This window comes from Solanum dulcamara, chromosome 3 (assembly GCF_947179165.1).
Source record: "Solanum dulcamara chromosome 3, daSolDulc1.2, whole genome shotgun sequence".
Lineage (NCBI taxonomy): Eukaryota > Viridiplantae > Streptophyta > Magnoliopsida > Solanales > Solanaceae > Solanum > Solanum dulcamara.
In genome coordinates, this window is record NC_077239.1 from 77,839,111 (window position 1) to 77,854,828 (window position 15,718).

The 15,718-nt window shown below is 31.6% G+C and overlaps 1 protein-coding gene across 1 annotated transcript; it reads right to left on the minus strand.

The window, feature by feature from the left end:
- Positions 1–5,294: 5,294 nt before the first annotated feature.
- Positions 5,295–11,501, minus strand: LOC129883099 (ureidoglycolate hydrolase). The gene is made up of 12 exons (XM_055957676.1): positions 11,247–11,501; positions 10,029–10,114; positions 9,021–9,095; positions 8,415–8,543; positions 8,163–8,249; positions 7,762–7,964; positions 7,556–7,658; positions 6,736–6,827; positions 6,512–6,574; positions 6,045–6,285; positions 5,848–5,888; positions 5,295–5,509 (listed from the first exon to the last, which is right to left on the minus strand). Exons 1-12 carry the CDS (start codon positions 11,499–11,501, stop codon positions 5,412–5,414), a joined length of 1,473 nt encoding a protein of 490 aa, XP_055813651.1. The 3' UTR covers positions 5,295–5,411.
- Positions 11,502–15,718: the final 4,217 nt, after the last annotated feature.

Consider the following 15,718-nt stretch of genomic DNA (forward strand, 5'->3'; position numbering starts at 1 on the left):
CGTCGGATGTCTGATATTTGTATTAGAGATTTAGAATTTAGTTTTTTATTCTTGATTTGTACCGCATAGGATCCCACGTCTAATATTCATATTAGAGTTTCACTATTTTGAATTTGTATCGCATAAAATCTCATTTTAAAATATGCGATCATATTTAGATTCGAATTTAAAATATCATATTAAAAAAAAAAAGAATACAACAAATGGAGATTTAATTCCATATCTGATACCCATATTTGCGTCCGACTATTTTGAATTTATACTGCATAAGATCTCATTTTAGAAGATGCGATCATACTCAGATTTAAATTCAAGATATCTGATTAGGAGAAAAACGATACAACAAATAGAGATTTAAGTATTTAGGAAAAAGGAAAATTGGAGAAATCCTTTTATTTGTTTTTTTCAATCTGTTTGTTACTCTTTCCGATTATTTTTATTTATTTGGTATTAATTTAGTACATTCCTCGAAAATTAAGAAATAAATTAAATTTTATTATATTATTTTTTAAATATAATAAAATTAATATTTTTTAAGAATATATTGAAAAATAACTATAATTAATAAATAAAAATAAATTAAAAATTAAGTGATAATTTTTATTATTATTATTTTTAGACAAAATAAGTAAAAATAGATATTTAATTTTTAGTATAACAAAACGAGTAAAAGTGGAGAGAGTAGTAAATCCAAATTATTTAAGAAACTTTTTTAAAATTATGTACTTTAATTATTCTGTATGTTTGTTATTTTGAATAAAAATATATCTTGTCGTAAAGGTACCATATATACATAAACTGACAGCAGATATATATGCATTATAGTTGTAATCTTATCCACTTGCGAAAACAGACATTTTACCATGTCGGTCATATAGTAATTAAGGGGTTCGGGAGAAAATATTTTTTAATTTTTTTATATTTGATTAATAAAAAAAATAAAAAATTAAGTTCTTTAATAATGAAAAAATATTTTTAAATTTTCTCTGTTCACATTAATTGTGGCATTTTTATTCTCCAACACATTTTATCTTCACTCCGTTCATGTAGCTCTCATCCGTCTCCATCACTCCACACTCCTACCCCATTCTCACCTTTTGTAGTATTTGACTAGATTATATATAAATATTTTAGAATAATATTCTTTACTAACGTATTAAACACAAGAAAATAAATAAAAAATACACTTATTTTCCTAAAGAAACTTTTTTTTTACCATGAAAAACAGTTTCTTTGTACCAAACACATCTTAAGAGTTATTACATTTTCACTTTCTTTTAAATAATCAAACCTAATAGTACTTTTAAACGTAATTTCAAAAATATAATAATTTTAGCGCTGAAATATTTATCCATTAAATTAATCTATTTAGAATTTTAATTCGTCATTAATTTCACTTATATTTGTTCTATCACAATATATATTTCAATTAATGTTATTTATTCGTCGAAATTTTGACATATCAAAAGAAATCACCTAATATTTATTTGTGTCTTATATTTAAACCCTAATTTATCACTATCTTTTTAATTTCGTTCTTTTATAATAAAACTAGAAGATAATCTTGATAAACTCAAGTAGATTAGAGAAAAATAATTGCCTAATTTTGATACTTTAACCATAAAGAGTTAAACAGTCAAGATGATGTTTATGTCTCAACTAAAGAATGATTAGAGACAGAGTTGTACAAATAATTATTGCTTTGGTCCCATCTTTGATTAGTAATTGCCAACTCTTTTGATAAAGCCCCTAAACCTTTTTAAAATTTTAATTCCAACCACATTTTTTTTTATTCTTAAATTTAACTATTATTCTCCCAAATATTAAAAACTGATATAGAATTTTTGGATCTTTCAAGATGGACCCCATTATTGAACCCTATTTCAAGCAACTAGACTGTCACTATGTTGTTGCTATTATTTTTTTAAGAATAAAAATCATTACCTAACTTGTTATTTTCCATGCATTTTCTTAAGATGTTTGTAAACCAACCAAATAATTGCATTCTTGGAAAAAATGATTATTTTCACCTTTTTTTCTTAATTTTGTGAGAACTCATGTATATATGAAAGCTTTCAATAGGATGAGCATCTTTTTACTAATTATACGTAGAGTTAGTTGTCAAAATAACAACCAAATTGTTGCTGTTTTTTTTTTCGAGTTTCAAATCCAAATTATTAGTTGTTGTTTTTTCTATTTGGATTATCATCATTTATGTATTAATATACATATCAAGTAACAGTTGTTCTATTTTGATTTCTATCTGAATAGTCATCATCATTCAGGTAGGTAAAAGTGTCTTAATATATAAATGATAGTTCACGTAGAAGAAGAAAATTGTTGATAATTAACGTATAAAACTCACAAAAAAAATAATAGTTCAATTATGTTTTGAAATATTATCTCATATACATAATATTATTTTTAATATTTAAAATATAATTTTTAGATGAAAATTCAATTCGACCAATTTTCAAATATTGTAGATACGTCACTAAGAGAGACAAGAATGTGCATTTATGAGTAAATGGAACGTACCATTCTTCAATTCCTTTTTTTTTCCTTCACAAATGTTGAAACAAAATTCTTTGCATATAATTTATAATCCTTAACTAACACAATATTAAAACAAAAATCCTAAAGCTTCTTGGAGGTTAGTTCATCTAATCTAATTTTCCACTCAAAGCAAAACTGGCCCATGGAATTTCCATCTAACTAATATACTACAATCTTTATATTAAATGTTATTTTAAAAAATATTTAGAACATTTTAATCCAAGTGAAGTGGTTTGTCAAAAGCATTCACTCTTAATTATGCTCTCTAAAGATGAATGAATATATTTTTTTTTGATAAAAGGGCTACCTAAAATCAAACTCATCTTACTATATATTTTACTTTAATAATATTCCAAATTCCTTGAGGGAAAAAGTAAATTAAAAGTTGATTTGTTGGTTGAAATATGACATGAATTATATTTTTTTTAATAGTGACGTGAACTTTTAGTGTCCCAATCATAGGAAGGTTAGGCTTAAAAGCAAATGAATGACAGGTGTACACAAATTATATAATAGAATTATCTTATTCTTATTCACTAAATGACATGAGTCAACTAACTTCACACAAATAGAATAAAGTTATATTATTCTAGCTATATAGCTACCTAAAGAAATTAATAGTTTGGTCGATAATTCATATTTTTTGACAAATTAATGAGAATATAATCTTGATTAGAAAAAAAAACAATTAAATGATGGTAGTTCAATACAATGTAAATGCATAAGTTTCGAGGAATATTTTGGCTTACATGGATGAACAATTTAATTTGGTTTTAACTAACAACTAAACATTTCAATTATGAAAGTGCACATCTAGACATCTTAACTCGTCTCTTTTACAAAATAATCATTTAAACACTTCCAAAATTTATGTGTCACGCCAGCATCAGATGTCCACGAGACACAGTGTGAACGAGTTGAGATGTGTAGATATATATATTTTTAAAGCTGGAGTATTTGGTTGATAGATAAGATCAAATTAAAATATTTATGAGTGTATTAGGCCTTCTTCCTAATAAACTAAACTATACGTAGAAACTAATGTATATGCAATTATGCATACAACATACAGGGTGGAAATATAGCAGAAGTTGGTGAATTTTATGTAAATTTCCATTTTCTAGGCCACCATTTAAAATTGCTCTCTATTTTGATAATTGTGCAAATATAATCCTTGTGACCGGCAAAACATTCGATTATTGTCTAATATCTACATAATTTTAAAGTATATTATAATATTTTATCGTAAGATTTTTAATTTTCTAGAAAAAAAAATTCTTTAAACTATGACTTAGAAGGTTCATAAGTTTTTTTTAAAAAAAAAAGAAGAAGAAGAAGAAAGATGGTCATACTAAATAATTATTCAAAAAAAGAACGATCAACAAAATTTTCCGTCTTGTGAGTTCATCCCAAGTAGCTTTGACTTGTATTTGTGTTAAAAATCTACCAAGTACTACTAATAATTTTTAACCTAATAAAATTTAAATTCTGAATCAACATCTACAAATCCGGGTATATAAGCATAATAGTACTAATAAATTGAAAGAGGGGTGGGGGTGGAGTGGGGTGGGGGGAGATTTAGATAGTTATAAGAAGCAATAAAATCATTATTTTTTGATAATGCACTGCTTTCACGTTTTAATATAACTAATTTATTTTACAATAAGTGTTTAGAGGGTTTTAGCCATTAGGGAGGGGGGAATATAATGATAATTAATATTGATTGAAGACTGATAATAGCATTATTAGTAGATTTATTTGGAAAAAATTGGATTAATTTGAGGTAATATATGATTTTGGTTTAGGTGTTAAGTGATGTAAGTGCCATTTGTAATAATATATTAAAAAGTGGAATATTATCACAATTGATAACTACCTAATAATAGAATATTTGAATTCCTTTAGATAAAAAAAAAAGTGTCTGTCTGAGGTCGTAGGTGCATTTGTAAGCTTTTTTTATATTCTAAGGAATTGTTACATTAAAAAAAAAGAACATTTGCATGGAATATTGAATTATTTACAATATAATAATTTACATATATAAATATATTTATCCCTAAAGCCTTGAACTAATGATTCACATTCAATCTAATCAAAGCATGGATTTTATGTTTATTTTTAATGCTAATGGTCTTTATACTAGTATGGTATAGAGTTAGGTGTCAAATGGTATGGTTCAAACAATTATTTATTAAAATTTACATCGTACTAATTTTTTGGTTTTTTTATTTTGCATAATCACTATTAGACTTTTCATAACCGTCCCATAATATCAATTTTTCTTTGGCATCAGTATGATTCTCGATAATTTTTTATAAAACATCATGTAAAAGTCATAAGTAAAAGTTTGAGCATGATCTCATCATATATATTTTCACATGATTTTGACAAAAATAATTCTCTAGATTTTTTCATGCTCATCATATATATTCACATCACTTTGACAAAAATAATTCTCTAGATTTTTTTATTGTTTAAAAGGTGGTGAATCGAAGAAACTTGAAAGACTATTTTCAGTAATGTAAACCAAAATTAAACAAAGACTAAAAGTCTAAATCACATGAGTGGAACATCCTTTATCGGAGATCTCGATTTCGAACCCCGTGAATAGAGTCGTCTTTATTAAAAAGTATTTTAGCCTGATGTATTTATTTTATGAAGCTGATATAGTAAGCTTGCTTTTAAATTATTGTTCTACATAACCAAAAATGGAAGCAATTGGATATGCTCCCTATGAATTGAAATGATTTATTAACAAAGCCAACTGCATAGGAGAAAGTCCAGATTACTTGTAGAAGTAAAAATTACAAATGCCCCGAAGTATTATAGGAAATGTTTGAACAACATTAAGGCAATTATGAGAGGGATAATTTGGCAAGAGTCAATGCTAGAACTTTTACCCCGTTCGCGATATCCTCAACGGATGAAAATTCTTCAGGCTTATGGCTGTATCCTGCAAAATCAATAACTAACAAGCATGAATATCAATGCAGAAATCCTATGAAGCAGCAAAGTGAACTTGCACAGATGCTTCGTCTTTGTCGTAATGCCTAGCTTGTGAAATTTAATTCATTGTGAAACTCTTTTTTATAATCATCCAGCATATATTCATCTGAAATAGTTAGCCTAGCATAGTTCTACTAGTCAGTAGCGGAGCCAGGAGTTTGAGCACGAGGATTCAAGATTCAAGAAAATGTAAAAAGGGCACACCTAAGATATGAAACTATGTCAAGGGGATTCAATAGTGTTTATATATAACGACTAACGCCAAAAGAAAGTGAGATGACATACCCTTGTAACAAGGAATGAATATCATTCCCATCGGGGATACTCTGCAAGGAATTTAGCAAAAATTTTTGGTCAGACAGCATAGAAATTTGTGTCCTAGATAAGCTGTATGGACCTCGAGTTTCATAAGGGACCTATGAACTTAAGAAGATAAAATGCATAATTAAATACAAATGCGGAGGTTCTCCCTCTTCACTTACCTTGCCATAAACAAGGAATCATGATAGGCTCGACTAATCATTTTCTTGTGAGTCAAATTTAGCTCTTGACATGCTAATTCTGTTGCCTTAGTGATCGACTCATCTGAAAGGGCTGGTGGATCTTGATTCACTATTTCAAACTCCGAGAGTATAACTTTGCGTTTTTTAGCAATGACCAAAGCTGACTGATGGATTTTCTCAATTACAAGATTTCGACGGCTTTCATCAATGTCTCGTGTATCTTGTCCCACCCAAAAAACATGACGACTTTGTTATCAGATACAGCAAATACAGACTGTGTATAAGGCTCTGGATATAATGTACAGTATAATGTGAATACTTGAATCATGAAATGCGACTCTTTCCTTTCAAAAATGATAAACTAGAGAAGAAACTAGTTTTATGATGATCCTGTCTGCTGGAATGATTCGTAGAGAACAAAATACATGATCCGACAGGAAGTATACCTATTTCAAGGTGTGCCATGCTGGGGATGCTGTTGATTGCTCCAGGATGCAGCTTCAGAATGCCTTGAAAAAAACAAATTCATTACACCTTATTGAGTGATCACCTAATAGTTCTCACAATAATTAGTCGTTCCACACGTTAATTAGTTCATGATTCATCAGAGCACAAGGTAGTTGACCCTAGACCAGTGTCTTCTAGTATGAGGCAAAATGCATTAGCTTACCGACAGTTCCAACAGTGTCAATGGATCCTGAATCTAGTACATGTTTCTCCACAGCTAGAGCCAACTCTGCAGCAGCCAGTCCCGCGTCGTTTCTGTTCCAAATTAGTTGCGGTGAACAATGAGCTCCATAGGGAAATAGATTATTAACAGCACATTGCTCAGGGAGATAATATATACAAGACTAATATTCCCTATTGCAATCAACATAGAATCAGACAAATACCCCTTAATCTTGAATAATGTAGATGAATTAGCTGAAAATCGATAGGAGACAAAATGCTTTATGGCTTGAGAGTCACAATGCAAGTCAGGGAACAGAGGAAGAGCTTACAACAAAGAAGATGGTTTTCAAGAAGCATATTACATGTAGAGGTCAACTATATAAGTAGTTATCCGTCTTTTTTGTTTTGATAACCATGGCGTTCGGGCCAGCTTGCGCGTATCTCGACTAATTTCATGGGATAACTGTCACCTCCCACCAACAACCGATACCAGGTAACTCAGTCCACCAATGCTAGGACATATGGGAAGAAATCACTCAGCTACCTAAGACCTCATGGATCTTAACCCACTTCATTGACTACTAGGCCACACCCTGGGGTATATCACAACCTAGACAGGAAAACCATCTTAATACTTTGTAAGTATGAAAAACATCTTTATTTATAATGAAGAGAATGAAAGAGAAGTTGTAAGCCGGCAGAGAGATCTGCAGCTTTTTTACAGAAAATTCTAAATAAGAAAGTAAGAGACCCTTGCATCATTATTCATTACGCAGAATCATGGAAAATCTCAAGCTCTAGCTCTTAAAAGTAGTAACCTTTCTGGCATCAATGCAGCTCCAGCATGGCCTCCATTGCCTTCAAATGTTACTTTGATGCTTGCTGGAGCGGCAATTGCAGTCACAACACCAATGGAAGTACCTGAATTGACAGATAAACCAGCTTAACAATTGATACGGACTACATCTAAACGGTCTTTGCATTGGATCATCAAAAATGGGATGACCATTTAACAACGGCCTACCTTCTTTTTCTAGAATGGGACCTTGCTCTATGTGCAACTCAATGAAAGCAGAATGGCTTCCCTTTTTGAGAAAGACTTCAGACAAATCCCCCTTAGCATTTATGTAACCAGCAGACTTGGCAGCATCCGAAAAAGAAATATTCTGGCTGTCAACAGTCTTCTTCAGAAGTTCAGCAAGTTCTACACTTCCTGCCAGCAAACGGCTGCAAATATCATGACCATCAGAGTCTCAACTGGATATGGGACGCGTTTAGTACTCCTATATTGCAACATAAGCAGTCAAAAAACAACCAGAACCTAATAATTAATGTATGCCGTCCATCAGAGGAAACTGGTTCAGTGAATGCATTTATTTATCATATATTCCTCTTAGGTCTAAAGTAAGTGATCAAGCTCTTAACCTTCCCAGACAGCTGATCCCAAACCTCGTGGGCTCTTCTGAGGTGAACATAATCACTTCAAGTGACCTCTTAGGCTTGAAACCCGACCTGTGGTAATTTGGATTTTAAATCAGCAAATAAAAGACAGAACTCTGCAGTCAAACAAGTAGCAGCCAAATGCATAGTGTATCGATAATTGTTGAGCTTTCTTAGTTTAAACAGTCTGATGGAGGAACGAAATGTTAAGTTTAAACAGTCAAGATATATGCATACCGCTTTAGCACATTAATGGCCTCTATTGCACCCAAAACACCAACCACACCATCATATTTCCCGGAGTATGGTATAGCATCAACGTGAGAACCAGTTAAAACTGGGGAGAGCTCACGTTCATATCCATTCCTGTGAACCATAAGATGACAGTCATGTTCAAGATATGATAGGTACAAAGCAAGTCGAGGGGCCGATGGGTGCAAAAAAATATTCAAATTAGACTATCTTCTAAATAAATGGCAACAAAGTCAAAGTTCCACATAAAGAGTATTATCTAAATCAATGCTAACCAGGCCTTTAAAAAATCTGTGCCAATTTGTTTGACATCTTTTTGCTTTCGGGGTAAATACCAATTTTTGAAGATAAACCAAACTACATTAATCATTTTATAAAACTTAAAATGTAGATATTCAGAAAAGTTCATGAGATGTATTTCCTCGTACCAAATGGAAATAGAATATATTTCAACATATTAGTCAAAGTTCACCTAGTCTGAATCCAGGAAACAGAAAATTGTCAAACATTTGACGTACTTGCATAATATATAGGTATTAGAAAGCTTATGCTTTACAATAGATGGAGAAAAGTATCATGATACATACTTACCACCGACCAAAAATGTTCCCGACAGCATCTTCTATGACAGAGAGACCAGAAAGTTCCATCAAATCTTTAATATAACTGCATGATAAATAAGCAAACAAATAAAACAGATGTGTGTATTCTATTACTTATTCAGAAGTAACAACAATGCTTCCAATGTTACTTTTATATAATTGATCGAGAATGAAATTTGCATTTCATACAGATCTATGAGCAACAAATTCGAAATTTTACAAGGGAACAATAGTGCAAAAAATTGAATGATCTAATCCCACAAGAATATGTCAGAAGAAAGAACAAATTGATTACTGAAAGTCCAATCATAACATACAGAAGGAACCTATAGAATTTCACCAAACTGGAACTCAACTACACTGCCTTAAATACACCCCTCTTTATCAGTATAACGTTTACTTCCTTAAAAATATCTTTTCTATTTGGTTGGTCAAGTATAGCCCATTTGTTGAGTATCGCAAAACCTAAAAAGTTATGACGGACCCACTCAACACTTCTCAAAAGTTATTATTCCAATTTTTGTCCTCAAAAGTAAAATGTAGAAGCAAATGCGATCTTCACATTTTCATAACTTAAAATCAAAAGTTGAAAACAACAGGTTCTCTAGCTGAAATTATCAGGATAAAGGAGTTTTTTTCGTGGTAGTTTCATTTCAAACTTCTTTGGCAGAACATGCTCTTCCTGTCACAGAATTAGATATAAGAAATGGGGCCGTGATATATGGAAAGTACATTTTAAATGGTACCAGGTCATACATCTGATTACCCGTTTTTCTTCTGTGATTACTCAAACTAGCGGAAGAGAGATAGCGACAATTCAATTTATCTTCAATGAAGGTAAGTAAGTACACTAGCTACTCCAAATGCCAGTTCACGTTTGCTCAACTTTTAGCTCAGTTTAGTTTCTCAACTCTGAACCATAACAATAGCACAAACGGATATAGGCTTTATTTAGTGTCAGATAAGAAAAATGTTCTTATAAGCTAAATATATATACCTCCTTGCTAATACATCCTTCTCACTGTATAGGATCCTAGTGACAGAAGGCGCAGGTGAATCTGAGAAAGTTGCCAGCTCATCTATCTAGAACGACACAAGCAACTAAATATTATCAGATACAAATAACATTGCACTTAATATGATAATTGAAATAAGTTATTGCATATACAGCTACAACATTCCTACTGAATAAAATACACATTTGAAATGCATAATATATTCTCCGAAAGTTCCAGTTTATTTAAGTTGCTGTCCTTCTCAAACATAACATCACGGAAAAAGGAGATGCCAATTTACACTCTTTCCGTGTACTTGAAAAGACTAATGTCATACTCTAAATTAGGTACTTTAAACTCAACACTACAAATTGCATCCTATTTCAAGTAAGGTGGTTTAAACTCAATACTACAAATTGTAAATCACAAAGGATATCCAACTATAAACGAAAGTGATCGAAACGATGGGTAAGAAAAGGTATTTTTTTCCCCATTTTTTTGTGCATTTTGAGCTGCATTTGATTGGATATTTTCGGAACAAAGATTAATATTGCAGAGCAGTTGAAATTACCTCCCATATCTCATCAATAATAAATTCACAGTCCAATAGCTGATGAAAAAAATTAACTTTACATAATTCCTTAATGTTTAGTAAAATGAGACTTTTAACCAGTTTGGCTAAGTTTCTGGGAGGCCAAAAATGCTTATTTAAGTGAGGTGTTTGGCCAAACTTTTGGGGAGAAAATAAGTGCTTTTGGTGTGTAACAGAAAGTAGTTTTTCCCCAAAACACTTTTCTGAAAAGCACTTTTGAGAATCCGACCGTGTTGAGTCAAGTACGTGAATTACTCCATCTAAACTCATCGGGATAAGCTATATGAATCTTCAATGACCAGGTTACTCCATTTAAATTCATCTCATACCATTATTACGCAAATACAAATAAAAAGTAGCATCGTAGAAGTTACGTATATTTTCCAGACCAATGTTTCCAGCAAACCAAACAAAAATTTCTCTCTTCTTTCTTTCTTTCATGTATTTAGTATTCATTACTATATATTTTTTGTTTGTTTTCAATAAAAAGGGCAAAACCCAATTCAGAGTTCACAAGAACTACATATTCATAGGCCTTTATCACTAAAGATTCAATTTTGATAACAAATTCAAGAAAACTCACACAAGAAAGTAACAAAAAAGATAACTTTTTTTTTGCTAAAATTACCTGTTTCTGGAGAGTTTCAGAATTGACAGATAAAGAAGATAAGGAATTGGGATAGTTAGGTTCATGAATTGGGTATCCAGAAAATTCCTCCATGGTTTTGATTGTCATGTCTTCATCATGACTAAATATTCCTGGAAAATCACAGATAAAGTACAGAGAAAAGATGAAGATGAAAAGAGAGAATCTCAAAGCCTTCATTTTTTTCTTCTTGTGTGTGTTATTGGGACTGGAGTTGGACTGTAATTTGTTTATCATATATGCTTGTAGTAGCCAACTTCTTGGGGTCACGTGTGGTTAAATTAGTTGCACATAAAAAATATTTTATTGGTTGATTATTGGTTTAACGTATTTAAAAATTAAAAATTGACAAATCAAATAAATAATACTTAAAATTAAATTGAACCAATCGAGATAAATCTATTTTTACATTGTTGTACTAAATAGAGTAATTTTTAACCCTTCCCGAGAGTTTCCACATTTTTGTGTAATCCAAATTTTGTGCTTTGATTATTTCATTATATATTTATCTACTTTTAATATTCTTGTCTGACCTTTTTTTATGCTTCTATTGAGCCGAGGGTCTTTCGGAAACAGTCGTCCTACATTGGTAGGAGTCAGGTCTGCGTACACTTTACCCTCCCCAGACCCTACGATGTGGGATTTCACTGGGTTGTTGTTGTTGTTGTGTAATCCAAATTTACAATTTTAAAATTAAAAATGGAAAATGCTTATTATATGAGCAATTCTTTTCATCGTGAATATGCCTTTTATTAATATGTCCAAATATTAATTAATCGAATTTCAGTGCTGGAGAATTGACTTTTATTTATTTTCTATTTATTTAAATTAAAAAAACAAAGTAAATTATAAGAATCATTGTGGATTTCCAGGAGAAAAAGGCCAAGGTATCTAGGGTTGGGCAATAAATATCGAATTACCAAATCGAACCGGTTATTTCGATATTTTGGTATTCGGTACTTCGATTCGATATTCGGTATTGAAATTTAATATTTTGATATTTTGATTTCAATTTTGATATTTATAATTTTTCCGTTTGATATTCGGTATTTACCGAATACCAAAATTATTTCTGTTGGGCCTCTTAAAAGATGCCTTTTAAACATAAAGGGCTATAGGCCATTCTTATAATTTAACTATTGAAGTACAGCCAAATTGTCTAACATACGTCCCTAACATCCCAATTAACCTATGAAAAATTATTTAATTGAGTGCTTTTTAAAAATTAATTACTGATTTTAGCGATATTTTTTATTTATTATAATTTACAGCAATACATAGCAATATTATGATAAATATACACTTGTATTAAAAGTGAATTATGCATACAATATAAATGTATTATAAGTGTTTTAAAATATATATTATGTTTGTGTAGTAAGAAACTGACCTAATGTATTATAAGTCTATTAAATTATGTGATAAATGTATTATCCATCTATAAAACTTGTATTATATATATTTTATAAATAGTTCTCTACAATATGTATTAAAACTATATTATAAATGTAAATTTTTTCTTATTGCTTGATAAATATTTTCTTAATATTATATATTTATGTAAGTTTCCCATGACCTATTCAGATTTCAATATTCACCCCTATACTTCACGACTTCAATCTTCAGTTCTGAGTTCAGTTCACCGCTTCAGTCTTCACATCGCCTTCAGCCCTTCAGCTTCACGCCTTCACCGCTTCACGCCGCCATCAGCTTCACTGCTTCACGCCGCCTTCACCTTCACCGCTTCACGCCGCCATCAGCTTCACCGCTTCAAGCCGCCATTTCACAGCTTCACTTGAAGGTAAGTTATCTTTGCTTCTTCTCTTCCTCTTCCTCTTTCAGTCTTCCTTCACATTCTGTCTCTATTCCCCCCCCCCCAAATAATACGCGTACCCTAAATTTCATTTCAAATAGATTATGAAGTTTTTGTCCTTTTTTGAGTTTAGTTGAAAAAAGTGGACAAATATATCTATACACCACGATTTCTGACTTGTGTGTTCTGAAATCTGCAGCGACATGAATTACGTGTTCTCACCGTGTGCCGATGCAAAAGTACAGAGAACGGATGGATTCTTCTTTGGAAAAGTTTCTTCAAGAACATCATTCTTCGTCAACAACTCAGGTCAGTTGTCTCCTTGTGATAAGAGGTTATCTCTTTCGTCGAAAAATTCTCAACTTGCTGTGTTCAGACCCAAAGTCGATGACATCTCTCTTCTTACAATTAACACTTCCAGTTTCTTCCCTGTATGATCTTAAACCAACTTTGACTTTGTCTTTGTTCTCCCGCTTATATTTGAGTTATACTGTTAATTGTTTGTATAAGGCTGAAATTTGAGATTTTCTTTTTGTTTACTCGGGGAAATACAGTGAAATTGGGTTAGATCTGAAATGGGTTTGTTCTAGTTTTAGGTTTGGTTGGGATTTTTGGTTTTGGGGTGGGGTGGGGGCTAAGAAGAATGCAAAGGGTATAAGGCTGAAAGTTCAAGTTTTTATTGATTAGTTGGGGAAATAAATATGGTCAAGTGGGGTTAGATTTGAAATGGGGTTGTTTTGTTTTATGTTTAGTTTGGGTGGGGGTGGGGTGGGGGTAGAAGCTAAGTGAAAATGAAAATGGTTGGAATTGTTCTTGATTTTGACCCTTGATTATGTCTTTTGAAGATAGCCACAGTTATTTTGACATTATGATTCTGCATATTATTTGTGTGTTTCGAATGATTGTTAATTTATGTCTTATAACATTTTTAATCCCTTTTATGTTTAGATGGAAGATGAAATCTTCACATCTTTTATTGTTGCTAATGTGAATATGATGTACTAACATATTTCGTGTAGACTTCGACTTCAATATGAGATTATTGAATACCCTATCGAATCGAATTTTGATTTACCGATTACCGAATTACCGAACCGAAGTTTGAAAGTTCGGTATTTGGTATATACTTTGAATTACCGATTACCGAATTATCAAACCCAAACTTTGAATATACCAAACTGAATACCGAATGCCCAGCCCTTTAGGTATCTGCACATGATCACAATCCTCTGCCTTGGAATACGTGTAACACAAGGATTCCTAATTGGCCACCAAATATTCACTTTCAGTCCCATTTTAATTGTTATTTTAGCTCAAAAATTTATTTTAATTAAAAATTAAAATTGGTAATTTCTTTTCAGGACAAACAATACAAATTTATTAGTGTAAGATCTAATTACGTGTCTCTTTTTTGAGTTGTATCTGAAATGTATCTAGTATCCCAATTATATGTAACTAATGTGATTTGCATGTATCTAGAATATGCACACACACCCTTTCTCTTGTCTCCTTCCCATCTTTTTCGCCTCTCTTCCTCTCTCGCTCACGTCTCTCCCTGTGTATAGCGTATTTAATAGCAAAGATACATATATCTAGGTGCATTTGATTTAAAATATGGTATGAAATTATTAATGGATTAATTACCCAAAAATTTAATTGCAAAAAAAGGGCAGATTTTTATAGACCTTCATTTCTTCATCTTTGTTCTTCGTCATCGTCGTCCTGTTCCTCCTCCTCCTTTTTTGTTCTTTCTTTCTTTCTTCTTCCTCTTAAAAAATCGACAAACCGCAAACGTAAATTGTTTCGAGTGAACTATATATCAAAAGATTTGAGTCGTCGAGATAATTTCATATTTAAATTTTGATATCGTTTAGAGATGATTTCGAGTTGATTGAGATTGAATAGTTAGTGTATACTTCATGTATAGTTAAGGGTCCCATGGTTTCTATGCTGCTGCGTTTTTCGGTCCTTTTCTTTTAGTGCTTCATTTATAGTCAGCCTTTTGAGTGTATCATAATGTATAGTCAGTGTATAACTCATGTATAAATAAGCTATATTGTATACTTAGTATGTATTTTTTAGGACTTTTCGCAAGCTATATTGTATAGTCAATATATACTTTTTATGAAACCATGGATGACCATGGATGGTTTCAGAAGAGGTAGGGGTAGGCCGAAGAAATATTGGGGAGATGTGATTAGACAGGAGATGACACAGTTACAGCTTATCGAGGACATGACCTTAGATTGGAGGGTGTGGAGGACCCATATTAGGGTAGAAGGCTAGTACATAGTCTTGTTATTCTTCCGAATTAGTAGGCGCATTAGCGCACTATAATTTCTTGTGCTCTGACTTCTGTTATTATCTTTCTATTACTTTCTGTACTTTGACTACTCTATTTTATCTGTGTTGCTTTCGTTATTTGCGTTATCTGTTATTTGCTTTTCCATAACGCTTTGAACTTCTTAGCCTTATTTGACCTCTTTTTATGCTTCTTTTGAGCCGAGACTCTCTCGGAAACAACCGTCCTACCTTGGTAAGAGTAAGGTCTGCGTACATTTTATCCTCCCCAGACCCCATGTTGTGCGATTTCACTGGGTTGTTGTTGTTGCCTATTTTTTATGTAAATAAAAGCATAGTT